The 27,524-nt window shown below is 35.4% G+C and overlaps 4 protein-coding genes across 4 annotated transcripts; 2 read left to right on the top strand and 2 right to left on the bottom strand.

Annotated features, from left to right (window-relative positions):
- On the top strand, positions 1–2,351 carry LOC133852193 (translationally-controlled tumor protein homolog). The gene is made up of 5 exons (XM_062288892.1): positions 1–186; positions 1,287–1,360; positions 1,565–1,693; positions 1,783–1,940; positions 2,046–2,351. Exons 1-5 carry the CDS (start codon positions 159–161, stop codon positions 2,161–2,163), a joined length of 507 nt encoding a protein of 168 aa, XP_062144876.1. The 5' UTR covers positions 1–158; the 3' UTR covers positions 2,164–2,351.
- Positions 2,352–6,703: 4,352 nt separating this feature from the next.
- On the bottom strand, positions 6,704–9,100 carry LOC133852325 (translationally-controlled tumor protein homolog). The gene is made up of 5 exons (XM_062289070.1): positions 8,850–9,100; positions 7,650–7,723; positions 7,338–7,466; positions 7,092–7,249; positions 6,704–6,973 (listed from the first exon to the last, which is right to left on the bottom strand). Exons 1-5 carry the CDS (start codon positions 8,875–8,877, stop codon positions 6,856–6,858), a joined length of 507 nt encoding a protein of 168 aa, XP_062145054.1. The 5' UTR covers positions 8,878–9,100; the 3' UTR covers positions 6,704–6,855.
- A 3,837-nt stretch (positions 9,101–12,937) lies between these two features.
- On the top strand, positions 12,938–15,340 carry LOC133852143 (translationally-controlled tumor protein homolog). Its single transcript, XM_062288825.1, has 5 exons — positions 12,938–13,154; positions 14,258–14,331; positions 14,549–14,677; positions 14,767–14,924; positions 15,043–15,340. The coding sequence occupies exons 1-5, from the start codon at positions 13,127–13,129 to the stop codon at positions 15,158–15,160; spliced, it is 507 nt and encodes a 168-aa protein (XP_062144809.1). The 5' UTR covers positions 12,938–13,126; the 3' UTR covers positions 15,161–15,340.
- Positions 15,341–19,798: 4,458 nt separating this feature from the next.
- Positions 19,799–26,166, bottom strand: LOC133851699 (26S proteasome regulatory subunit 6A homolog). The gene is made up of 10 exons (XM_062288243.1): positions 25,904–26,166; positions 25,114–25,230; positions 23,181–23,288; positions 21,955–22,146; positions 21,658–21,849; positions 21,170–21,288; positions 20,965–21,052; positions 20,538–20,657; positions 20,303–20,443; positions 19,799–20,080 (listed from the first exon to the last, which is right to left on the bottom strand). The coding sequence occupies exons 1-10, from the start codon at positions 26,018–26,020 to the stop codon at positions 20,003–20,005; spliced, it is 1,272 nt and encodes a 423-aa protein (XP_062144227.1). The 5' UTR covers positions 26,021–26,166; the 3' UTR covers positions 19,799–20,002.
- Positions 26,167–27,524: the final 1,358 nt, after the last annotated feature.

Here is a 27,524-nt window from a genome sequence, read left to right as displayed (position 1 = left end):
CCCTAGACCCAACCTGTTAAATTCATCACCCCTGGTCTTTCTTATCCCTCCCTCTATATATACTCGCCGTCTCTGAGCCCCCCCCTTCGGATTTTTGTTCTTTTCAAACTTCGTTTCAATTTCTCTACAGAGAAAAAAAGAACAAAATCTCTGCAACCATGCTAGTTTACCAGGATCTTCTCACAGGTAAAATTTTCTCTCTATTTTTCAATTATAATCTCTTTCTTTCGGATTGGTTTATAGGGTTTTTTTCTCTGTCTCTATATAAAATTCTTCTGATAGAATTTTGTCTGCTGCTCGCTTGCACAGTTGCACGTAAAATTTTCGATTTTTGTTTTCTGGGCTTGGTTCTATTTAAGCGTGAAAGGATGACGTGAGCTAATTGAAGCTCAAATATTAATTAGATTCTAAGTTTGAGGATTTGGGAAATTCTGTCAATCAGATCTAATAGATTCTGGTTTCTCTCAATCTGATTTGTACAGTGTCAGTTGTGGGGGCTAAAGTTGAAGTTTTATCTTTTTCTATTAACTTATGGTCTGTTTGGCTGTTGAGAAACCGATGGGAAAGGAACAGATTACAATTTTTATTTTTTTAATAACTGGGGCTTTTTGTTATTATGGAAGGAAGAATTTCTCCGCAATTGACATGGCGTGATCTGTTGAATGAGTCGGGTTGAGCTTCTAAATTTCAGAAAATTGAGACAAACCAAATACTGGTTTCAAAGTTTTTGGCTTTTTTCTTTCCCCCCTTTACAATTTCCTCAGCAACGGCTTTTGGCTTATCAAGTCGTTTCGGTTTTATGTCACTAATAAATGAATTGGTGGCTTGCACATAAACTACTGTGTACTTTGTGTGTGTGTGTGCGCTTTTAAGCTTGTGTTGTTTGTTCCGGGAGTTTGCCTTTGCCCGGAGAAGGTTCTTCAGAGTATGTGGCACACTTTAAGAGCGTTGCTTACTCTTATGGTAGGCAGTAGCAGTAGAGTCTATATAGTATCTTTAATGGTTATTCATTGCTCGTGTCAATGTAAGCTTCACGCATGCCATATACTGTGTATATTGTGGGGTTATGGAGTATATGGTTGTAGTTTCTTTGCTATGGTTGCTAACTTTCCTATGTTGTTAATATTTATGTGGTTGTGGTTTCTTAAGATACCTTTGTGAGAATGACATTATGCTTTAGTTATATTCTTGAACCACATGTGGACCTTTAGATCATAGGTGGGAAATTCTTTTTGAAATATCATAATGCGTGAGCTGCAAACTGATCTTCATTGATGAAATTCCAGGTGATGAGCTTCTCTCCGATTCGTTCCCGTACAAGGAAATTGAGAATGGGATACTGTGGGAAGTGGAAGGAAAGGTGGAACTCTTTTTATTTGTTACTTCTATGAGTTTTGTTGTCCATAATTGTTGGTGTCATATTAGTGTTTGCGCTTCTGAGGGGATGGAGAGCTTGAACCTCTGCTATTGTTATGTTGTGTTTTGTGGCTATGGTACAAAAAAAATGTCCGCACTGGCAGGAATTAGATAATCTAACTTTGGTATATGTTTTGTTATTGGGCAGTGGGTTGTTCAAGGAGCAGTCGATGTAGACATTGGGGCAAACCCTTCTGCAGAAGGTGGAGATGAGGATGAAGGTGTTGATGATCAAGTTGCCAAGGTTGTTGACATCGTGGATACCTTTAGGCTTCAGGTGAGAAAGCTCACTCCTTTTAGTAGCTATTATCTTTGTGCTTCCTGCACAGGATGTACGTTAAACAAAAGGTTTTGTATTGTTTGCAGGAACAACCTCCTTTTGACAAGAAGCAGTTTGTCACATTCATGAAGAGATACATCAAGAATCTGGCAGCCAAATTGGATCCAGAGAACCAAGCGTTGTTTAAGAAGCACATTGAGGGAGCAACCAAGTACCTCCTTTCAAAGATCAGTGACCTCCAATTGTATGTGCTTCCTGCTCCGAAAGTATTCATAATTATGCAGAATTACTCTTTTTTGTTTTCTTTTGTGGGAAGACTGTTAATTAGTTGAGTTCATCTTTGTGGCAGTTTTGTCGGGGAAAGCATGCATGATGATGGCAGCTTGGTTTTTGCATATTACAAGGAAGGGGCCACTGATCCGACCTTTATCTACATTGCCCATGGGTTGAAGGAAGTCAAGTGCTAAACATTGGCCTACCAAAACAAGCTATGATCTAGTCTTTTTTCCTCCTTTTCCAATGGATTATAAATCTAAGAATTTTTGTTTTTAAAGTGTTATTATTACGTGTTTTTCTGCTGGTGACATTATGTGGATTTATATGCATACCTCTATTGAGGAATAAAATATAAATCATGTGTGGTGCAAATTTGTTAGATGACCAATGTGTGCATTTGGTGTTCACATCGATTATGGTGCTTTTTCTGGCCAATGATTTATTTTTCATCTTAAACCCTTAGTTGGGTAAGAAGACCGTTTACTACATGTGTCAGATTTAAAACCTGATTTCAGAGAAAATGCACAACCTTGGCCACGGGTATGTTTGCCGGATAGTATCTTCTTAAATTATTTGTTTAAATTTGAGAGAATTCGAGCAGGTGATTGTAAGCGATCACTTATGGGACCCATCTAACTGGATAATTGGTTGGACACTTAATTTTTATTTGGTCAGATGAGTCTCATAAGTGGTATCTTACAATCACTTTTTGAATTTTTTCAAATTTGGACATAATTTGAGAGAATTCTAATCCTTATTTGCCAGAACACCCAAACCATTCCCGATATTCTCATAATTTTTTTTTCTGTCCCTTGCCATTCCTTTCCAACCACATTGTGGCTTATTTGTAATGAATCACCATAAGTAACACGGGATTGTTTCTACACATTTTAGTAACCACATTGATTTGTCCATCACAATAACCCCTCATCAAATTCTCTAGAATTATGTGCTTCACACATGCTACATGATAGCATCATTGGCCGCAAGTCAATTCAAGGATCAGCCCAACACTTAATTTTCTTTTTAACGATGATTAATTCAATAATTTAATAAAACGGTCACATAAATATTGTAGATAAACGTAATTATAACAAGCACTCAGTTGTTCCTTTTTAGGAGATTGATAGCGGTAAATATTAATTTTGAAAAGCCAGTCATCTCATTCTCCTAATGATACAAAATAAGTTCAGAAATGCAAACTTTGGATATTTCAACCATTTGTTTTTCTTTATTGTTATTATTTGTTTTTTACAAGTATTGAATTTCTCCCTTGTTACGCGAGAACCCTTCAGCCTCACAGCCTCACAGGTGTGGTTCTTTCGAAAGAATGCTACCTTAGTGTTAAAAACCATCCCAATATTCATCCAAGTCATATATTTTTATATTGGAAGAAGATTTGTAAATAACACTCAAGACGAGCATGTGGTTCAAGCCATCTAACACTTCCAATATCAGCAATGATTTACAAAGAATGTGATTATTCAAGAAATTAAAAAGGCAAAACTCTTTAAAATTGAATAATTTTCGCTTGTTAATGTGTTTTGAAAGTGTTTTTTTTTTTTTTTTTAGTATGAAAAAGTGTTTGACGTGATATAAAAGAGAAAACTGTTTTTGTATTTTCAGAAGTATTTTGTGTTTGAGATGTTTGTTAATCTTTCTGTTTCTGGAAGATAAAATAAAAGACAAAACAAAATTTTAATTGAGTTTTCTTTTAAATTAGGTTGATGAAAATTCTTTCAACCCAATCTATTAACTGACACGTGTTAAAAATGCATGTGATTCTTACAATACCAATACAACAACTGTACAACAACTCCTCATGTAAGGGATTATTGTACAATTGTTGTATTGGTGTTGTAAATCTAACATTTTCTTTTTACTTTTAAAAATGCATGTTGAACACATATTGGAGTTTCTCTCTCTTTCTTTCTTTCTTTTTTTTTTTTTTAAAAAAAAAAAAACAGAAAAACAAAAAAAAAAATTGCTAAGACAAAAGAATAAAACTCCAAAAAAATATTCTTAGTGATTTTTTTTTTTTGCACGACCCAACGCAGAAACATATTTTTCTAGACCATTTTTGGGTTGCAAACAAGTAATGAGAATTAGTCAATTTTCCCGAAAATTGTTTTCAATTGAAAACGTTTTCGATTAAAAAAAAAAAAAAATGCTGAAACAACGGGCCAATGAACTTTGTCCACTCCTTTCATAGTCTCTCTTTAAAAAAAAAAAAAAAAAAAAAAAAAAAAAAAAACTCAAATCACCTACTAAAAAAGAGAAATACTAATGAATATATATATAAAATAAGTAGGATCAGGATAAAGACGAGTTTTTGGAACATTATTTTAAATTTCGGATTTGTAAAGAAAAAAAAAAGAAAAAGAAAAAAGAAAAAGAAGAAGAAGCAGCATCTAAAATACTTATTTTAATAAGGGATTAGTCCAGAAGAGGTCGATTAATCTATCCTAGCTAGGCTAGTATTTGTATATTAATATGTCTTAAACATTTTTTCAAGTAGCTAGTAGTTGAGAGCCTTTTTTAACTGCAGTCGGGAGGTAAGTAGATTCACCATCCCTTCTTCTAAGGTTATCTGATGTCATGTATATATAGATATATCCTACATGAAATGTGTCAAACAAATGTTGTTTTAGAAATCTCATATATATATGAAAAGATTTCTAAATATGTTAACTAACTAGTAATGAAGAGTTTCCAAATTTTGAAAGCATTATTTTTAGAGGGTGATGATTATGAGGAGTGTATAGATATAAAACCCATATATGTTGCCCTAAGATGATTCAAGAGAAAAACAAAGAATTATAAAAGTTTTATAAGATTAGGGCACGTGTGTGGAGGAGATAATTTTGGCCAAAAAAAGAGAATTACGAAAAAACACGACTCGGTATCGACGCTGGAGACGGAAGCACAACCCACTAAAGGAGACTCTGCCAGAAAGTGGTATTCTATCGTTATGTTATGTAGCCACGCTGAGTGCATCTTAGTTAATTAGGTGGCTCAAATTCACTTACCTCGTGACCACGAGCGTGAGCAGGGGTCCTTTGAAATTACACACAACCTTCATACACGGGGTGTAATAGTATACATGGGCCTTAATATGAGAATACTAGTTATAAATAAATATATTTATATGTTATAAATAAAAGAAATGTGTTTTATCGTAGCTCTATTGAAAATTGATTTAAAAAGAAAATAAAAGTGTCTTCATTTAAATAGTGATATGCAATAAATGTGCTTTGAAGTGATTTCAATAAATAAAGTGTTTTTAAATAAAAATGTTTTAAAGAAAATAAATATGACCAAACTATTTAATGGTTGACGATTTACTTCATAAGGTTTTTACTCATTCAGTTTTACTTTTGTTTTCAAGGTTCATTAGCATAGTTATGAATGCATTTTTTTAATCTTATATATATATAAAGGGCCAAAAATAAAAAATAAATAAATTAGAAAGAAAATAGAAAACCTAATTTTTTTATTTTTTTTTAGAGGTGGGGGTAGGTAGTTTCGTCACTGGTTGCAAGTAACCAAGCTCCAAACCCAACTCATAACCCAGAGACATTGACGACGTTAGCAGCACAAGTAGTGAATCTTTTGGCGATGAGTAGTAATGCCAATCTAGGCGCAAGATAGAACGAAGAGGAGCAGGGTGGTTGCAATTTTGAACAGTTCAAGCGACAACACCCCCCGATCTTTAAGGGACAACCGGACGCAGTGGCCGCAAAGAATTGCATCTTGCAAATTGAGAGACTAATAGGAGTGATGAACTGTACGAATGAAAAGATGGTTTGTTACGCTACTTTCAAACTAACAGCTGAAGCAGAACATTGATGGATGGCTAAGAAGGAGCACATGCAACAACAGTTAGGCAAAGGGCATGTGCATTTCCTGGGAAGATTTCAAGGACGCCTTCCTGGGGCGATTCTTCCCTCAGACAGTCCGACATGCCAAGGCTCAAGAATTTATGGATCTTACTCAAGGGTCGATGACAGGGGAACATTGTGCCGCCAAGTTCGTCAAACCATTGAAGAATTGAAGGCCAGAAAGTTCAAAATGGGTTACATTCAAGACTCACTCTTTCCAATAATTAATAGTAATTCTGGCAAACAATTGTATTCCTCTAACGGAAAAGACTAAAACAAAGGAGGTAAGAAAGGAAAATTATTCTTTTACTCGACGATTTTCTCTGCACAATCCGATGTTTAAATTATGCACAAACTACGACCTTCACTTTAGGAATTTACATAAATGAGATTATGTGCATTGAATCATTTGTGGTAGGTGGCGTGATTGGTGTTTAATGGATTGCATGAAGAAAATCTGCTGCATGCGGTGTGCTTTTTTCCCTAATCTGTTAATGTGTATATTATTGTATTTTATCATGATGGTCACGGCCATCAGAGGAAATCATGGCTATTTTTAATCAATGATGGAAAATTAATATTCAACCATGCTAGAATCATTGAATCTATTTATTACTTTTTCTTTAATGGAAAGGAATATTGATGGAAAGGAATGGCAGGGGACAGAAAATGATGGGAATAGTTTGTGTACTGGCAAACATACCCGTGGCTGCACTTTCTCTGAAATCAGGTTTTAAATCCGACATATGTTGTAAACAGTCTTCTTACCCAACTAATAAGAGTATAAGATGAAAATTAAGTCATTGGCCAGACAAAGCACCATAATCGATGTGAACACCAAATGCACGCATTGTTCCTCAAAAGGTATTTATAAATCCTCGTAATGTCACAAGCAGAAAAACACGTAATAATAATAACACTGAAAAAGCCAAAACTCAGATTATACTCCACTGAAAAGGAGAAAAATAGACAAGATCATAGCTTGTTTTGGTAGGCCAATGTTTAACACTTGACTTCCTTCAACCCATGGGCAATGTAGATAAAGGTCGGATCAGTGGCACCTTCCTTGTAATATGCAAAAACCAAGCTGCCATCATCATGCATGCTTTCCCCGACAAAACTGCAACAAAGATGAACTCCACTAATTAACAGTCTTCCCACAAAAGAGAACAGAAAAAGAAAAGAAAAAAGAGTAACTCTGCACAATTATGAATACTTTCGGAGCAGGAAGCACATACAATTGGAGGTCACTGATCTTTGAAAGGAGGTACTTGGTCGCTCCCTCAATGTGCTTCTTAAACAACACTTGGTTCTCTGGATCCAATTTGGCTGCCAGGTTCTTGATGTATCTCTTCATGAATGTGACAAACTGCTTCTTGTCAAAAGGAGGTTGTTCCTGCAAACAATACAAAACCTTTTGTTTAACATACATCCTTGCAGGAAGCGCAAAGATAATAGCTACTAAAAGGAGTGAGATTTCTCACCTGAAGCCTAAAGGTATCCACGATGTCAACAACCTTGGCAACTTGATCATCAACACCTTCATCCTCATCTCCACCTTCTGCAGAAGGGTTTGCCCCAATGTCTACATCGACTGCTCCTTGAACAACCCACTGCCAGATAACAAAACATATGCCAAAGTTAGATTATCTAATTACTGCCAGTGCATTTATATATATATATATATAATATCAGAGGTTCAAGCTCTCGATCCCCTCAGAAGCACAAACACTAATATGACACCAACTATTATGGACAACAAAACTCATAGAACTAACAAATAAAAAGAGTTCCACCTTTCCTTCCACTTCCCACAGTATCCCATTCTCAATTTCCTTGTATGGGAACGAATCTGAGAGAAGCTCATCACCTGGAATTTCATCAATGAAGATCAGTTTGCAGCTCACGCATTATGATATCTCAAAAAGAATTTCCCACCTACGATCTAAAGGTCCAGATGTGGTTCAAGAATATAACAAAAGCATAATGTCATTCTCACAAAGGTATCTTAAGAAACCACAACCACATAAATATTAACAACATAAGAAAGTTAGCAACCATAGCAAAGAAACGACAACCATATACTCCATAACCCACAATATATACACAGTATATGGCATGCGCGAAGCTTACATTGACACGAGAAATGAATAACCATTAAAGATACTATAAAGACTCTACTACTGCTGCCTACCATAAGAGTGAGCGGCCGCTCTTAAAGTGCCACATACTCTGAAGAACCTTCTCCGGGCAAAGGCAAACTCCTAGGAACAAACAACACAAGCTTAAAAAACACACAAACTTCACAGTAGTAATGTGCAAGCCACCAATTCATTTATTAGTGACATAAAACCGAAACGACTTGATAAGCCAAAAGCCGTTGCTGAGGAAATTGTAAAGTGGGGAAAGAAAAAAGCCAAAAACTTTGAACCCAGTTTTTGGTTTGTCTCAATTTTCTGAAATTTAGAAGCTCAACCCGACTCATTCAACAGATCACACCATGTCAATTGCGCAGAAATTCTTCCTTCCATAATAACAAAAAGGCCCAGTTATTAAAAAAATCAAAATTGTAATCTGTTCCTTTCCCATCGGTTTCTCAACAGCCAAACAGACCATTAGTTAATTGACGATAAAACTTCAAGTTTAGCCCCCACAACTGAACACTGTAAAAATCAGATTGAGAGAAACCAGAATCTATTAGATCTGATTGGCAGAATTTCCCAAATCCTCAAACTCATAAAAAACTGGAAAAAGAAAAAAAGAAAAAAAAATGTAGAGAATCTAATCAATATTTGAGCGTCAATTAGCTCACATCGCCCTTTCACGCTTAAATAGAATCAAGCCCAGAAAACAAAAATCGAAAATTTTACGTGCAACTGTGCAAGCAAGCAGCAGACAAAATTCTGTCAGAAGAATTTTATATAGAGACAGAAAAAACCCTATAAACCAATCCGAAAGAAAGAGACTATAATTGAAAAATAGAGATAAAATTTTACCTGTGAGAAGATCCTGGTAAACTAGCATGGTTGCAGAGATTTTGTTCTTTTTTCTCTGCAGAGGAATTGAAACGAAGTTTGAAAAGAACAACAAACCGAAGAAGCGAAGTATATATAGAGGGAGGGCTAAGAATGTTGTCACGGGTCTGAGGAAGAGAAAATCAAAAGTAATTCAAAAAGGGTTCCGTTGAGGAGTAGAGGCGTGTCCGGGAGGGAGACATTGCAGGGTTTGATTCAGGCAACTTGGGAAAGTTGAAGCACGTGTATGGGGCAGTGTGAGGTCACGTCGAAAAACAGGCTGGCATTGACTAAAGGGCGAGCTGGCACTGTTGCACTTGCGAATCGTTGGGCTGGACAATCAAGTGGGGTTAGACAGTTGTAATTCCGTTGGGGTTAGTTTTGTCTAAAGAAAGGCTTGAGTTATTGTTGGGCTTCACATTCAGAATCTTGTTAATAGAATGCTTGGGCTCGTTTGAGTGCGATTTTTTTTTAAAAAAAAAAAAAATTGTGAATAATAAAGAAAAAAAGAAATATTTAAAGTTATGTTTAGTTGGTTTAAAGAATATAAAATAAAATAAAAAATTTGAGAATATATATGTATGAGAATGTGAATTAAATTGAATGAAATTAAAAAAATTAATACTATTTTTTTTGTTTTTTTTTTTTTAAAAAAAAACAATTTTCAAGTCATCCTTGAAAAACGCTCGGGCACCCTTGAAAAATGCTCAAGGGTGGCCGATCCACCCCCACACTGCTAGAGGTTGTTCACCACCCCTAGGTGTGAACTTTTTTTTATTACCCTTTTTATTTTCTTTATTTTTCGTTTTTTTTTTTTTTTTTTTTTTTGAGTTGGGTTGAAAAATTGAGTTGTGTAAAGCGTTGTCAAATATAGATTCAAAAAAATAAAAGTAAATAGTCAAAAATAATCTTACATCCAAACAGTAATAAGATCCAAACAAGCCCAAAGAAACTTTTTTTTTTATTTTTTTTTTAGTTTTTTTTAGTTTTTCTTCCGAAAAATGCATTAAAATTTATTTTCGATTATCAATTTATTTTTTATTTTTGGGTTTGTCCATAAATGTCCAACTCTTATAACTTTACCCCAAAATTGATCGTAAATGGGCTATTGAAATAATTTTTACTTAATTAAGAGCTCATTGTGTTAAACACTAATTAAGTCCTTGTGTCTAATGAGTGGATCAAAATATACATTTTTAAGTGTTATTAGCATGTTCATGACAAAAATTCCATAATTTATTGTTTACTCAAATTTACTAGATTTTTAAGCAATTTCATTTGAACCTTTTTGATTAAGAATTAATCTATCTACCACATACTATTAATTCAGTTAGGTTTTGACATGATTTGATGTGTTTTTAAGGATTTTAAAAATGGTTACAAAACATCTTTCGAAAATCCTTCCATGTGATTTTTCATTTTTCACGATGTAGGGAACAAATAAAATCTTGACTTCGGTATTATTCAACAATATGTAGTTTAATCAACTCCAAGTGTTTTTCTCTATTGTTGTTAATGAAACCTAATAATGACATTAATATTTCCATTCAATCATAAGCGTGGCCATAAGATTTTATTACACTACAATATTGTTGTTCTACACTTCATGTATTATGACTTAGTTATTATTATTATTATTATTATTATTTTGTTAAAGCGTCTCATATCGCTAAGATTTTATTCATTTGGGCACTTTATAATTCATGATGCTCCCTCATCTCTCAATACGTATTTTGAGAGCGTTAATGTGCTCATGGACTGTTACATGGTATCAGAGCCACAAGTTTTTTGCAATGATGGACATTTCCCTCCCATTGTTGTCCACGTATTTGACCATTAGTTGTCATACGTGAGGGGGCGTGTTAAAGTGTCCCACATCACTAAGATTTCTTTCACCTGGGTACTTTATAAGTATGGTGTTCATTCCTCTCTCAATGCGTCTTTTGAGAGTATCAATAGGCCCATGGACTTTTTCATGATATTAGAACCACGAGTTTCTTGTGATGATGAACATTTCCCTCCGTTGGTGTCCATTTGTTTGGCATTAGTTGCCACACGTGAGGGGGCTTGTTAAAGTGTCCCACTTCGCTAAAATTTTATTTACTTTGGTACTTTATAAGTCATGGTGTCCCCTCATCTCATAAGATGCCTTTTGAGAGTGTCAATGGGCCCATGGACTGTCACACTATCTATATAAAACACATATGGGACAATAGTGAATTAAAAAGTTCAAATCCTCTTTAGTGCAAACAATTCTTTAGGCCAGCCAGTCGGCGAAACCAGAGTATTTCACTCTTTAGACATTCGTCAAACATATGGTGGACAACATTCTCTCCAACAATTTTTATGGCATCAAGAAATAAATTTACCTTCACCAATAAATATTCTTCATCATTATAGATATCGTAGATCAGTGAAGAGACCCAATCTATAGAAAAATCTTTCTCAATAATTTCATATCCCTCCTCCACGTGATTAGATGGATTTGGTGGATAAGCTTGTGACTTGCTAACAACAATCAAGGGAGTGAGAGTGCCAAAAAATTATGAAAGCTCAATTATGTAGCCTATGTCTCCGTACCACTCATCTCAGATACGTTGTTCCTGAACTAAAACATGATTGTGATACGGGTTTTCGAAATTAGATTTGAATCGCAATGGTTAACATCGTAATGCATCTCCATGTTTTGCATAGCTAGACGATGAGTTAACTTCGCAACCTCCATCAGCAAGTCTCCAATCATCACGTCTCGTACATTGCGTTCATGGTATAAGACTTCCTAATTCAGAACCTATCCACGTCAACTACGACAACAACCACCAGTCATGAAAACTTATGAAAAAAAAAATCACTTAAAGAAGACACTAAGCTTTAATACCAACTAATGGCGGGTAGAGTTATGATTATCTTGACAACATATGAGAGCAATAGAATTTAAGAATTTAAGACTGAAAATATAACTAAGGAAGAGAGAAAATAAACTACTAGGACAGAGAAAGACCAGTCATCCTAAAAAAGCAAACAGAGAATAACTCTGAAAGATTGAAATTTTGTTGATACTAAAAAATTGAATTGAAAAAGAACATAGACTAAATGCCTTTATAGCTAGGTTCGGAGTGCTCTCTAAGAAAATTACTCGGATAAAATTAAAAAATAAAAACACAAAATTATTGTAGACACAAAAAAGAGAGGTATTATTCTAAAAAAAGAAAGAAAGTATAATTCTTTCAATTATTGTCTAGATCTTATAAAAAAATAACATTCAAATCTTATACCTGATTCTCTCCGGCATCACAACACTGAAAATATGTTATAGACAATTTTCAGGATCGCAAACAATGAATAATGGTCAATTTACTTCAAAACATTGTCTATAAAAAACTAATATTTTACGCTAAAACAATGAGCTTAATGAGCTTTGTCCACTCCTTTCATAGTCTATTTTTGAAAAAATTTAAATTATTTAACCAAAAAAAAAAAAGAAAATTTCATTTAAGCCCTCAAAACTACCAGTTGTTTTGAAAGTAGCTATTCAAACTACCAACTTCTGAACTTTGGCCCCCCAAACTACATAAAAGTTTCAAAAAGACACATATTGTCAAAATATGCTTATAATACCATTGTCTCGTGTCATTTTTCAATTTAAAAAGAATAAAAAAAAATTAAATTAAAAATAAAAAAACTAAAAATATGGGGGTGGTTCGGCCACCCCCATACCGGCCTTGAGCCACCCCCTTGACCAAAAAGGTGGTGGCCGGCCACACCTATTTTTTTTATTTTTTTAATAAATATTTTTAAAATTTTAAAATTAAAATTTATTATTTTTTAATTGAAAAATGACACGTAGAATGAGTATTATAAGCATATTTTGACGAAATGGGTATTTTTAAAACTTTTTGTTAGTTTAGGAGGCTAGAGTCTAATAGTTGGTAGTTTGGAGCTACTTATAAAACGGCCGGTAGTTTTGTGGGCTAATGTATTTTTTTATTTTTATTTATTTAAAAAAGGAATTTCAACACAGCTAAAACCTATTTTGGTATTTTCCTCTTACTTCGTCTCCTGCTCAAACTAGACGAGAATTACTACTGTAATTCCAAACAAACCCTAGACCCAACCTGTTAAATTCACCTCCCCTGCTCTTTCTTAGCCCTCCGTCTATATATACTCGCCGCCTCTTAGCCCCCCTCTTCGGGTTTTTATTCTTTTCAAACTTCTTTTCAATTCCTCTACAGAGAAAAAAGAACAAAATCTCTGCAACCATGCTAGTTTACCAGGATCTTCTCACAGGTAAAATTTTATCTCTATTTTTCAATTATAATCTCTTTCTTAAGGATTGGTTTATAGGGTTTTTGCTGTCTATATACAATTCTTCTGATAGAATTTTGTCGGTTGCTTGCTTGCACAGTTGCACGTTTCGATTTTTGTTTTCTGGGCTTGATTCTATTTAAGCGTGAAAGGGTGATGTGAGCTAATTGAAGCTCAAATATTAATTAGATTCACTACATCTTTTTTTATTTTTATTTTTATTTTTTATTTTTATTAAGTTTGAGGATTTGGGAAATTCTGCCAATCAGATCTAGTAGATTCTGGTTTCTCTCAATCTGATTTTTACGGTGTTCAGTTGTGGGGCTAAAGTTAAAGTTTTATCGTCTATTGGCTGTTGAGAAACCGATGGGAAAGGAACAGATTAAAATTTTGATTTTTTTAATAACTGGGCCTTTTTGTTATTATGGAAGGAAGAATTTCTGCGCAATTAACATGGGGTGATCTGTTGAATGAGTCGGTTTGAGCTTCTAAATTTCAGAAAATTGAGTAAACCAAATACTGGGTTCAAAGTTTCTGGCTTTTTTCTTTCCCACCTTTACAATTTCCTCAGCAACGACCTTTGGCTTATCAAGTCGTTTCGGTTTTATGTCACTAATAAATGAATTGGTGGCTTGCACATAACTACTGTGAAGTTTGTGTGTTTTTTTTAAGCTTGTGTTGTTTGTTCTAGGAGTTTGCCTTTGCCCGGAGAAGGTTCTTCAGAGTATGTGGCACTTTAAGAGCGGCCGCTCACTCTTATGGTAGGCAGCAGTAGTAGAGTCTTTATAGTATCTTTAGTGGTTATTCATTTCTCGTGTCAATGTAAGCTTCACACCTGACATATTCTGTGTATATATTTTGGGTTATGGAGTATATGGTATTAGTTTATTTGCTAGGGTTGCTAACTTTCCAATGTTGTTAATATTTATGTGGTTGTGGTTTCTTAAGATACCTTTGTGAGAATGACATTATGCTTTTATTATATTCTTGAACCACATCTGGACCTTTAGATCGTAGGTGGGAAATTCTTTTTGAGATATCATAATGCGTGAGCTGCCAACTGATCTTCATTGATGAAATTCCAGGTGATGAGCTTCTCTCCGATTCGTTCCCATACAAGGAAATTGAGAATGGGATACTGTGGGAAGTGGAAGGAAAGGTGGAACTCTTTTTATTTGTTACTTCTATGAGTTTTGTTGTCCATAATTGTTGGTGTGATATTAGTGTTTTTGCTTCTGAGGGGATCGAGAGCTTGAACCTCTGCCATTGTTATGTTGTGTTTTGTGGCTATGGCAATATGGCATACCAAAAAAAAAATGTATGCACAGGCAGCAATTAGATAATCTAACTTTGGTATATGTTTTGTTATGTGGCAGTGGGTTGTTCAAGGAGCAGTCGATGTAGACATTGGGGCAAACCCTTCTGCAGAAGGTGGAGATGAGGATGAAGGTGTCGATGATCAAGTTGCCAAGGTTGTTGACATCGTGGATACCTTTAGGCTTCAGGTGAGAAAGCTCACTCCTTTTAGTAGCTATTATCTTTGTGCTTCCTGCACATGATGTATGTTAAACAAAAGGTTTTGTATTGTTTGCAGGAACAACCTCCTTTTGACAAGAAGCAGTTTGTCACATTCATGAAGAGATACATCAAGAATCTGGCAGCCAAATTGGATCCAGAGAACCAAGTGTTGTTTAAGAAGCACATTGAGGGAGCGACCAAGTACCTCCTTTCAAAGATCAGTGACCTCCAATTGTATGTGCTTCCTGCTCCGAAAGTATTCATAATTGTGCAGAGTTACTCTTTTTTCTTTTCTTTTTCTGTTCTCTTTTGTGGGAAGACTGTTAATTAGTGGAGTTCATCTTTGTGGCAGTTTTGTCGGGGAAAGCATGCATGATGATGGCAGCTTGGTTTTTGCATATTACAAGGAAGGTGCCACTGATCCGACCTTTATCTACATTGCCCATGGGTTGAAGGAAGTCAAGTGTTAAACATTGGCCTACCAAAACAAGCTTTGATCTTGTCTATTTTTCTCCTTTTCAGTGGAGTATAATCTGAGTTTTGGCTTTTTCAGTGTTATTATTATTACGTGTTTTTCTGCTGGTGACATTATGAGGATTTGTGCGCATAACTCTTTTGAGGAATAAAATATAAATCGTGTGTTGTGCAAATTTGTTAGATGACCGATGTGTGCATTTGGTTTTCACATCGATTATGGTGCTTTTTCTGGCCAATTATTTATTTTTCAGCCTAAACGCTACTTCTTTGCATCCATCGCATGGTTAGGTTCTTGGGCAGATTCAAGCACCAAAACGTGATGGAGGGTTTTTCGAAATCTATGAGCTCGTGAAAGCAAGGACTGGAGCAGGCAAGTATGGCGTTTTCTTGTGGAATGGATTACATTGGGTTTACTAGTTGGTGTAACTTAGGTCTCTATGACATCGATTTTGTGTGGGGAAAGCCGATGTGGGTAAGCCATGTTGGGAGAATCGACGATTCAGAAACAGTGTTCCGAAGTAGGATATATGTAATGGATACAAGATCCGGCGATGGAATAGAAGTACGAGTTTAGTTAGATAAAGAGCAAGGCTTTCCACCTTAGAGGGTTTTTTTCTCCACTTCCAGTGATCCTCAAGGGAGGAGGGATGGATTTCTTTCCCTCCCTCCCTTCCCCCCCCCCTGTTTTCTTTTGTTTTTCTTTTTCTGTGTGTGTGTGTTTTTTTTTTTTTGGTTTTTTCTTTTCCTCCTAACATCACCTCAGCAACTCAGCCTCCGCCTCTGGCCCCTTGCACGCTGCCATTCTACTCTCTGTTTCTTCTCCGCTCCTCACCATCTGATTTTGGGTTTCGTAAAAGTTCATGGATTTGGTTTTTTCAAGGTCAGATTTGTTATCTTCCGTCAGTTCTGCCCTCACACTTGCCTCTCCACGATGCTCTTCGGTCCCCCTACTTCACGCCGCTCTCTTCAGCACTGTTGTCTGTGCGAGCCAGTGTCTTCCACGCATTAGCGCGTGGCTCCTCTCTGGCGCGTGGTTTTGCTGGCTCTTGTCTCCACTGACATCCTTTGCCGCTGAAGCTGTTTTATGGTGTTTTGTTATTTTTTTATTGTATTTTTTTTTTCGCCACTTTCTATGTTTTTATTTTTTATTTTTTTGGGTTACTGTCTCCTTGCTTATTCATGGTTTGATTATTTAGTGGAGACTTTTGTAATCGGATTTATGTTGGTACCTCTCTTCTTTAGTCTCTGGCTCGGACTCTGATATTGCATATTCGGCTTCAGCTTTCTTTCGGTGGTTGATGTTATTTTCAAGTGAAATTCATATAGGTTCGCCTTAATCTGTGTCTCTCTTTCTTCTATAATTGGTTTGTGCGCCCCCTTGAGATGACCAATTCACTTTTTTGATTTTTCTACCATTTGTATGTATTTTTGCATTGTTTTAATTCGTGTTGGGTCTATTGTTGAGGAGCTAATCTCTTTTCAGTTTTAGGATCGTCTACTCTTCTTTTCGAATCAAGAGTGCGAATGATCCTCCCTTGTAACCATTTTCTTTATTCAATTAGAAAAAAGAAGTATAATTTTACTTCAGGTGCTTGTTAAAGCAATTTAGTCAGAATATGTTCCAAAATGCAATTTACCACCCTCCATATCTCAAATTTGGAAAAACTACACTTACTTCCCATAATCTTTCACACTATTTGCAATGTCCTTTTGATTTTTGATTTTTGATTTTTTTTTTTAATTATTTTGGTTAATGTAAATCAAATTGAGTTGCCATTTGGATTGCAACGTCCCCTTTTCGCCATTAAAATAACAAAAATACCCTGAAAAAGAGAGAGAGAGAGAGAGAGAGAGAGAGAGAGAGAGAAGGCCCATGACCATGCCGTGGATAATTTTTTTTTTTTTTTTTCCTTATGAATTTTGTCTATTTTTCGGATTTTTATGGATATTTTTGTCATTTAGAGGCAAAAGGGAGACATTGTAACTCCATCGTTGATAAGTGGACCACATTAACCAAATTGAAAGATTGATAGACATTGCAACAAGGGTGGTAGATTTGAGGGGGGTAAGTGTAACTTCCCTAGCTATAGAAAAAATTACTAAATTGGTATGTGGAATTTGTGTAACGCCCCGTCCAAAGCACGTGGCAAATCTCTTTTATAAAACCAAATGTCTATATTTGTATATATTATCGTGTCTCGCCCAAAGCACGTGGCAATCACTTTTATAAAACCATGTGATAATGTTGTTATTTTACCCAAAGGGGTTTTAAGGTGATGAAATGCTCAATTGAGAGCATGGAATTTTTTAGGGTTTTTAAAATACTTGATTTTAAAATTTATGTGCATCGTCTGAATGGTTTGTATATCGTCCCAACGGTGTCACGTCAGAACGTTCAAATGATGCTGAATAGTAAGGTAACAAAATTTTAGGAAAGTCGTCCCAAATCCAAACATTTAGGACAATCGTTTGAACAATCACAGTGATGTGAACCCGTGGGATCAAACTCCCTTGAACCCACAAATCAAATTGAAACCTACCCAAAGAAAGCCAAAAATCAAGTTAAGAATATCTAGACCCGTTGAAATCTTGTTTTAAGAACCTAGATTCGGTGAGAACGCCACAAAAGGGTTTGCCTTTGATAAGTTATTAGTTCAATCAAGAACAAATAGAGAAAACTGAAAAGTTTTCTATTAAAAAAAAAAACTTCATTCACATTCAACTTTTGTAGAAAATGCGGCTACAAGTTTTTTTAAACCCCTCCATGAAACCCTAGGGCCTACATCAATTAAAAGACATGGGCTGAACATCTTCAAACCCAAAACATCCTAAATTACATGCCTATAGTTAATAAAAGAAGTCTACTTAATGAATTAAATAGGCTCAAACGCCTACAACCATAGAAACATAAAATAGGCCCACACGCCTATACTTAATGAAATAAAGAGTCTACACTAAACCACTAAGCTATGCCACTCCCTCTGTAACTTGTATCACATAGATTAAAGCTGGTTTTTCTTCTTTCAAGCTCATCTTGAATGTTGGGGTCTTACTTGATAAATTTGCAAACTCGGCCCAAGTGGTTTGCATTAATCCTTGTATTGCTTCTTTGATCTTCTTAACTCTTGACCTTGTGATTGGCCCATCTGAAACTTCTAAGGGATATTTAAGACTTGGTTCACCATGGTGCTCATCACACAATATGCATTCGATTATAACACCTATAAAACCCTAATTATATGCGGTGGTTTCGGCTACCCCCAAATGGCCAAGGGTAGCTTGACCACCCCATTCCAATATTTTTTTTTCTTTAAATTTTATTTTTTGTATACTTATAAATTTTTTAGAGTAATGCTATATACCACATTTTATCCCACATTTCAATCAATCTTGAATTTTTATTTTTATTTTTTTAACAATAATTGATCCAAGGGTCGGTTAGGACTATCACGTCAGTATTGTGAGATATTTGTAGGATAAAAATGTAGTTTCTACCATTACTTTTTTTTTTTTTTTTTTTTTTTTTTTTAATGAAAAATGCTACACACTCCCACTTTCATACTCTCAAATGCACACTCCTTGACGTGGCACTAAAAAGCACCACTAGAATTCTTTCAAAAAAAAAAAAAAAAATCACCACTAAAATTTGGATGATCACTATTGAATTTTAGATTTAATGGTCATTTTTTGTGCCATGTTAGGGAGTACATTGGGCAGTATGTAGCATCTCTCTTTTTCTTTTCCTTTTTTTTTTTTTTTTTTTTTTTTTTTTTTTTTTTCTTAAAAAAAAAAAAAAATAAAAAAATTATGGGTGATGTTAAAATCTAATTGGTGCTGACATGACATTTGACAATTTCCGTCAAAAAATTAGACAAAAGTCGAGTTCTGACTCAGAACATTTTAATACCACAAGAAGCTGCAAATCAGTGTTATCGCATAGCTGATATTGCATTTTCCCTTATAATTATTAACTATAATATACAAAAATTGAGCCCAATCATCTATTACTTTTATCTGATCCTCAAAATAACAATCGTAAAATCAAAATAAATTCCAATTTAAGCTTGCTTATTCAACTCATCTCATAACTGATTGTAAAGAAGATATAATGGTCCTTCAAAAAATAGTTGACTATACTATACTAAATATGAAAATGCATAGGGAAATGCTCAAAATACTCATAATGCACAACAGCTTCATTGTGCCTTGTGATAGTGCACTTGTTGTGCACCAGAAGTGCATGTATCATTCTCCAAATATAAAAGAAATCTTGGAGTGAATGGGGTTAGCCACTCCATTGTGCCTTGTGATAGTGCACTTGTTATGCACCAAAAGTGCATGTATCATTCTCCAAATGTAAAAGAAATCTTGGACTACTAGAGACATCTTTACAGAAAGTAATAAATCCTCAACTTTTCTGTTCCAGAAAGAAAAAAAAAATCATTAAAACGATAAGAACACGATATCTCGAAAATGAAAATCTCACAGCACATTTTCAGTATGAAAAAACTTTGTTCGTCTCTGATAATTAAGATAATCAATCTTCTGACTCTTCCCACACAGCAAACGTGATGAGCAATAGTGTGACTAAAAGTGAACGTAAAAATAGTGAAAAAGATGAAGAAAAAAACTTCAACAAGAAGATGTGACTACATTGATAATTTATGGTTTACTGCTGAACACATGACGCAGCGGTCTAATAAAAAGATAAAAAGTCACATAATACAAAGAAAGGTTTCACTCCTCCGAACAAGTTCCTAACTCATAGCCTTGCTTTTCTTCTTGGCCGGAGCTTGAATAAATATACTGTTCCAGAAGTCCTCCCACTTTCCAGTCTATGCATAGTAATTCAAGCTTGCTTTCTTCTTTGCCTGAACCTGAATGATACCTTCATTGAAGTCTTCATGGTTCACCTGAAATTGTACAAATCAACTCTCTGATTAGTACTACTTCTTACCACGGCAGCTCAAAATGAAGATGATAAAAAATAATAATATTAAAAAAAATGCTTGATGGCCTCTAATACAACCAAAAGAATGGGAACCATGATGACAGAATAACCTCTCTCTTGATTAATGAAACTAATCTAAATTTGAGAAATGGGCAACAGATTGCAAAATTATGGAAGTGCGCACCTCAGTTGCATCGCGGCGAAGGGCTAGCATGCCTGCCTCGACACAAACAGCTTTTAGTTGTGCCCCATTGAAATCATCAGTAGACCGAGCTAGTTCTTCAAAATTTACATCTGGATGAACATTCATCTTCCTTGAGTGGATCTAATATCAAGGAAAAGGATTTAATCAGAATCCTGCACACAGCATTGTCTAAATACACAGAATCATCAAAGAAAGAAAGAACTGAAAAACTCACCTGCAAGATCCGAGCTCTTGCTTCTTCACTGGGATGTGGAAACTCGATTTTACGATCTAATCGACCAGATCGCATAAGGGCAGGATCCAAGATGTCAGCACGATTTGTTGCTGCTATCACCTAAGAGTTGCATTTAAAATTTGTCAATTGATGGTCCAAAATAGGCAAGTGCAATTACATTAAGTGCCACTGCCTGTAAATTATCATCTGAGGCACTACTAAACTAAGTACATTTTAGTCTGTAACTGCGTCCCACAGAGTGAACTTTTTAACAAAGCATCATCGTATCACAAATTTTATGAACCCAAACACTACGTTCCAACAAAATTAACCACTTTTAAAGTGCTCAGGATGGCACCCGTGAAATGAAACTAACTAAATGGAAAAAAGACAAAGAAAAAGAAAAAGAAAGAAAGCACATAGAAACCTTAATCCGTTCATCGCTACTAAAGCCATCAAGCTGATTGAGCAATTCTAACATAGTCCGCTGCACCTCCCTATCACCACTCACTTCACTGCAGTCAAAAACAAAACACATTTTAATCAGCGAAGGTCTTAATTAATAAACTAACAAGCAGATGTAAATCCAAAAACACAAAATTACTGCTTTGCGGAAATAAGCTACAGCATACCTATCAAACCGTTTTGTGCCAATGGCATCAATTTCATCTATAAAAATGATGCAGGGAGACTTCTCTTTTGCTAGCTGAAAGGCATCACGAACAAGTTTTGCTCCATCCCCAATGAACATCTTCAGAGAAATCAAGTTCGGTTACTTCATGTGAGACTAGTTTAGAAGATAAAGACTCCACACTTATTGCAGTATAACAATGGATATGGTACACAATAGTTGGATTTTTCATCTGAGAAAATTAGAGCTTAAGCACTTTCTGATAAGAACAGAACATCGGATGCACTATAAGATGATAAAGATAAGATCTCCATGCAACCTAAGTATCAGGTGTCAGCATATATGCATCATAGTAAAAGGATAAGCCAAAAAGTGCAAGAAAATAGAACTCTGATATAGAAGCTAATCAAAGCCCTGTTCAACAAACGTAATTCTAAGTAATCAGCCATGAGAATGCAGAAATAAACAGCATAACAACACGTCTCCTACCTGTACTAGTTGTGGGCCTGCCAACTTAAGAAAAGTGGCATTTGTTTGTGCTGCACACGCACGGGCCATTAAAGTCTTCCCAGTTCCAGGAGGTCCATACAAGAGCACTCCCTTAGGTGGACGAATTCCTAATTTCTGAAATCGCTCTTTGTGTGTCATGGGCAAAACAATTGCCTCAACCAATTCTTGGATCTGTTACAACAATAACCAACTTGAATCACCAGGAATCTACCTATGGAACATAACAATAAACAAAAAGGAGTTATTCTAGGATCATTCCGAGAATCAGAAACTTGCCTGTTTCTCCAGCCCTCCAATGTCATTGTAGTCTTCAGTTGGTTTTTCATCAACCTCCATAGCCTTTACACGAGAATCATACTCGGATGGCAGTGTATCCAAGATCAAGTAACTATCCTTGTTCACCCCGACCAAATCACCAGGCTTTAACTTATCAGGGTCAACAAGCCCAACAACAGGAAGAAAGATAGTCTGCAGTCAAGTGGAGTACAGATTATTGTTTCTTTGATAGAAAAACCAAGATGACAATTGTTTTTACATTTTTCTTCTCCAAGTATAACAGGCAACAAAGACTAATTTGCACATTAAACCAAATTCTTCCTCACCTCTCTTGGCTCCATGCAACTCAAAAAGACCAAAGAAAAAAGATCAAGAGAAAGCAGTCTTACACTTGTATAGTAAGTCAACAACACAATAAACTAGACTGCAGCAAATACAATTTTTTTTTCGGTGGGGGGGGGGGGGGGGTTGATTACAACAAGTGCATCTTGACTAATGTAAACCACCAGAACACAGATGATGGTCCCCTGATGGTTAAGAATACAAAATGCATCCATCAAGGGGCAGGACTTTGCCAATTATAGAACCACATTTCAAATCCAAGATAGACATAACTATTGCATATTGCTTGGTCCCAAACACATCATCATATTTTTTAACCAAACTAAAAACCTAATCAATTGAATAAAAGAAAAAAAAAAAAAAAGTAGAAACATTGGCAATATTTGGGCATTCAAGTCAGCTAGAGGAAAATCCAAGATAATACTTTGTGGACACATGCAGTATTGGTGCAAAAGGCACCATTACTACCAGTATCAGCGAGTATAACAGCGCCAAGATTCAAAATAGTGCACAGAGTCTTAAGACTTGTTAAGACAACTGTTGGGCGGAGCTAAATACTAAACCCCCACATATATATTACCCGAAAAGTAAATGCCATCAAAGTGAAAGGATTCCCAGTGATGCCCATGACAAATTATTCCTGATCCGAAACGAAAGAAAAGAGCAATTATCAACACTTAGATAGACTGCTTATTGTCATTCAAGATTCTTAAAAAAATAAGTTCCATAACTGGAAATCTTAACATAAGAAAACAGAAGAAAACTGCTTAAATAGCATTTAGCAGAACAAAAAGAAGTGAAAAGTTTGAATAAGATTAATCCACGTCTGGTGGCTCCACTAGTAAAATATAAGAACTAGCATTTAGAGTAATATGCAAGCTCACCTGGCGAGTAGATGTTTTCAGCACAACACATTTTCCCTTCCTTTGTGAGTCAAGATCAATATTCGCACCATCTTCCTCAGCCTCGTCCTCTGGATTCATTTCCAAAATCTAAAAACACACAAGATTGCAATTAGAGTCCAGTACAACAAGCAAATAATTATAACAACTTAAGTACAAACCCCCAGTTCCCCACATGGAGCCTCGTTCGGCGGCAGCCTAATAAATTAGGCATGGGATAACCAAATCAACTCAAATATGATGGTTATAGGATAAACACGTTGCACTATACCTTCTAGATTATCCTTAAAATAGTTCTGATTTGAGATGTTAGTGCACACTATCCCATGTAACAGCAAAATTCAGAATGAGATCAATAAATATTTGCAGTATTGAGTAACAAGAAGTGGGTGTCCAAATGGCTGTTACTGGCTCAAAACCGCTCCACTCCTCGTCACATGGTTTTTGGTGCTTTTTTTTTTTTTATTATTATTTTTATTGATAAGTAATCGAGATATTATTAAACGCATAAGGCGCCATCAGGTATATGGAGTATAAAAGAGAAGCCAAAAGAGCAAGAAAATCATGATAACTAATCACTAAAGGAGAAACAAAAGCACTTGTCCAAAGATATTGGGTGTTGAAAAATAAAGACTTAATGGCCATATGTCATTCATTTCCATCAAAACTGGAAACGCTTCCTTAAGGGCCATATCCCCACTCCATAGATCATGCTAAAATCTAACTGTGGAGTCATCTCCCACCTCAAATCTAGTATGATTAGAAAACTTCTCTCAAGCCCTCCTAATATTCTTCCATAACCCCACCCCATACGCCCCAACAAGTTCACTAGAACACCACCCTCCTCATGAACTTCCATATTTAAGAGTCCGCCACCAATTTCCACCAAGCCTCTCTCTCAAGCCTATAGCACCAAAGCCATTTTTTTGGAAGTAAACAAACATGGAATTAATTTTAATACATAATAACTAAAAGAACAAGAAAATCATGCTAACTAATCACCAAAAGAGAAACAAAAGCACCCGCCCAAAGATACAGGGTGTTTAAAAATAAAAACTTAAATCTCCTCTAAAGTCCTCAAAACTTACGTCATCCATTTACCTCAAAATTGGAAAGGCTTCCTTAAGGGCCATATCCCCACTCCATAGATCATTCCAAAATCTAACATTGGAGTCATCTCCCACATCAAATCTAGTATGACTAGAAAACTTCTCCCAGCCCCTCCTAATAATCTTCCATAAACCCACCCCATACGCCCCAACAAGCTCACTAGAACACCAACCTCCCCATAAACTTCCATATTTAGAGTCCACCACTACTTTCCACCAAACCTCTCTCCCAAGCCCATAGCGCCAAAGCCATTTTTTGGAAGTAAACAAACATGTAAATAATGTTAATACATACTAGCTGGATTCAAGATCAAAATAAATCCTTTCATTTGTACATATCAATTATCTTTAGAACTCTTTTAAGTCAATAGGATTATCTTCTGCATTTTGTTTTTCCCCGAAAGTGTCTCTCACATGGATTTCCTAGAATTGGTATGGTCTTGTTATGACTTGAATGAGAATCTAAGCTTCTTCTCGTTAATTTCATTTCACCTTGCATTCAAGTTCAGAATTCGCCCTTCTTCTCCCCCATAGTCTTACTTTTGATAGCAGAAGAACACCCAATGAGGATAAACATTTAAAAGAAATGAAGAAAAAAAAAAAAAAACCCTTATCCCCATTATTCAAGGGTCAATCGGATATCCCATACTGTCAGTCACGGTTAGATATAAACCTAAGCTTTTATGGCACTGAATATTAGGGTTTTCATAAGGAATCAAATAAATTCTTCGCAATCAAAACACAAAAATAGATAAGAAAAAAAGCGCTTAGCATAGAATTAAGAGCAAGAGAGCCTGATAATTTACCTCAACAATGTTGCCGACCAAGTAGGGCAACTGCTTATTAAGCTTAATCTTCTCTTGATTCTCCTTTATCTTCTCCTTGAACGAATCCAACTCCAAATTTGTTCTTTGCAACTCCTCCTTCAATAACACAAGAAATCCACACAACTGGTTTTTAGTATAAATTCACAGAAATAAAGAAAGAAAGAAAATATAGCTTCCAATCAACAGCAAAAATACGCAAAAATAAAAATAAAAGAGAAATTCTATATACAACACCGGTATTCCACTCCCATTCCATTAGACTTTTGTGGCAGTGTCCGCCCTTGAAACTTACAATGGCTGATCTGAGGGCTGATAGGCACTGGCCGCACTGTCCATCAATGGGATGGGGATGGGGTGGGATGAGGGTATAGTATATAGCATTATTCAAATTAAAAACCTGAGAATTCACACAAATTCATAGACTAACAGAAAGGATCCATAAAAGTAAAAAGAAAAACTGTAACTTTTTTTTTCCCCCAAAAAACATGTATATAAATATAAAAAAAGGCAATGAAACATACACACACATTACCAAAGTAAAACAAAAGAAACCGAAAGTCATTCAAAATCATATATTGGGGAAAAACACATTACATTAAAATAGACATAAAAATTGCAACTTTTTATAAATAAAACGGTCATATAAAATAAACGATCTTAATGCACAGACATAAAGGAAAAAGAAAATCCACACAAACACTTACAAAACCCTAACTCGCTCTTTGAAACATATACATGTAATAGATAGATAGAGAGAGAGAGAGAGGACCTTGAGGATGCGGATCTCGTTGTCGAGAAGACGAGAGGCTCGGACGATTTCCTCGGTGTTCATGGAAGCGAGCTGGTCGTCCTCGAAGCTCGAATCTTCCACCATAGCTGTTGCCATCGGAATTTTATTTCAGGGAGGAACACAAATTTGCAGAGAGAGCGAGAGAGAGAACGAGTAAGGATTCAGGAAGACCAAATAGGCGATTTCCCACTTTTGCTCTACTGCTTGTTCCCGAAGTAAAGCTCGTCTTCTTCTTCTTCTATTTTTCTTTTCTATTCTTTATTTTCTTAATTTCTTTGGAGTCTGGGCCGTTTGGATAGGCTCGGGCCTTGAGGGCTGTGTTGTGTTTGGGTTTTGGGCCCAGTTAAACGGAAGAGAACATCAATTATCGTTTTTGCCCCTGAACATCGCCCTAGAATTAATAGGACATTACAAATGGAACGGAATAAGTGTTAGATGGCGAGAATCTATTTTACGGTATACATTTTGTTTATGGTATTTAATGGTGTATATAGTGTTATGTATTTTAAAAAAAATTAGATAGTATCATGTCATTTAAAATTTTAAATAATATAGTAACATATTCATCATGTGATAACATATACACGATTAAATTTGTAAAATCTGATTTGAATCATGAAATGAATTATCTTTATTTCATTTGAAATCGAGAGAATTCTGATCCAAGTGAAAGAGACAAATCACAAAATCTATTAGGGCAAGTTAGATGCGATAGCAAGTTGAATAATATTTCGAAGAGAAATCATTGTGGCATTGTTTGATGAGGGAGTGTGAGTCGGGGTAGTAGTAATAAGAAGTGATAGATGTGATATAAGTAAAAAAATATTTGTATGGAAAAGTAAAAAAGTTTTGTATTGTAGTGAATTTTTTTATTTAAATAGTAATAAAAAATTATTGATGTGATATAAAGTTAGAATGTTTTAAAGTTGATTGTTTTTGAGAAAAGTAAAGACGGAGGGATAATTTTTTCTCCCTTACCAAACAAGCCCTGTAAGTACCAATCCAGCTATGAAGTGGAAGGTAAACATTGGACTAAATTGTGTGCCATTGTATTGGCACTCTTGTTCACTTTTTGCATGATCTAAACCTTGAATTAGGAGAGAGTATTGAGAATGTTTGCATGCCTGCTCCTCACGCAAATATTAAATGAAAGTGTGGTGCCTTGTATATAGGCTTTCAATAAGAATCGGAATGAATATACAATTATAAAAGAAGACATGTTTACCCTTGAGATTCCTAATAATATATAACTCTAATCATAATAAAACTCTTAATAATAAATAACCCTAATCCGATTAAGACTCCATGTAACAATGAGATAATAGTCCTATGTGCCTACAACTTTTTCTTTTTAGGGCTATAAAAGCGAGCGACTATTAACCGCAATTAACCGCTATCCACATATGCAAATGCGGTTATCAAAAATACTAACCGCATATGTGGATGCAATTAACAAAAATGAATAATTACATATGTAGATACAAATGTGGATAGCGATTTTAAGATAAACGAATGCAGTTAATAATCACATCTGCACATCCTTATATACAATATATATAAAAACAAATTCACCAAAACGATATCATTGCCATCAACATCC

The sequence above is a fragment of the Alnus glutinosa genome, chromosome 12 (assembly GCF_958979055.1).
Source record: "Alnus glutinosa chromosome 12, dhAlnGlut1.1, whole genome shotgun sequence".
In the NCBI taxonomy this organism is placed as follows: Eukaryota; Viridiplantae; Streptophyta; class Magnoliopsida; order Fagales; family Betulaceae; genus Alnus; species Alnus glutinosa.
Note: the sequence above shows the minus strand (reverse complement) of the source record. Positions and strands in the feature narration are given on the sequence as shown.

Bases quoted from the DNA above. Each gene is read 5' to 3' on its own strand.
- LOC133852143 (XM_062288825.1), top strand. From the start codon at position 13,127: ATGCTAGTTTACCAGGATCTTCTCACAG. The intron at 13,155-14,257 runs GTAAAATTTTAT...ATGAAATTCCAG, and splicing joins TTACCAGGATCTTCTCACAG to GTGATGAGCTTCTCTCCGAT. The intron at 14,678-14,766 runs GTGAGAAAGCTC...TATTGTTTGCAG, and splicing joins TGGATACCTTTAGGCTTCAG to GAACAACCTCCTTTTGACAA.
- LOC133852325 (XM_062289070.1), bottom strand. From the start codon at position 8,877: ATGCTAGTTTACCAGGATCTTCTCACAG. The intron at 7,724-8,849 runs GTAAAATTTTAT...ATGAAATTCCAG, and splicing joins TTACCAGGATCTTCTCACAG to GTGATGAGCTTCTCTCAGAT. The intron at 7,250-7,337 runs GTGAGAAATCTC...TATTGTTTGCAG, and splicing joins TGGATACCTTTAGGCTTCAG to GAACAACCTCCTTTTGACAA.
- LOC133852193 (XM_062288892.1), top strand. From the start codon at position 159: ATGCTAGTTTACCAGGATCTTCTCACAG. The intron at 1,694-1,782 runs GTGAGAAAGCTC...TATTGTTTGCAG, and splicing joins TGGATACCTTTAGGCTTCAG to GAACAACCTCCTTTTGACAA. The intron at 1,941-2,045 runs GTATGTGCTTCC...TCTTTGTGGCAG, and splicing joins AAGATCAGTGACCTCCAATT to TTTTGTCGGGGAAAGCATGC.
- LOC133851699 (XM_062288243.1), bottom strand. From the start codon at position 26,020: ATGGCAACAGCTATGGTGGAAGATTCGAGCTTCGAGGACGACCAGCTC. The intron at 21,850-21,954 runs GCAAGTTTCTGA...TTGTTGTAACAG, and splicing joins TTGGAGGGCTGGAGAAACAG to ATCCAAGAATTGGTTGAGGC. The intron at 20,081-20,302 runs GTGCGCACTTCC...GTACAATTTCAG, and splicing joins TTCGCCGCGATGCAACTGAG to GTGAACCATGAAGACTTCAA.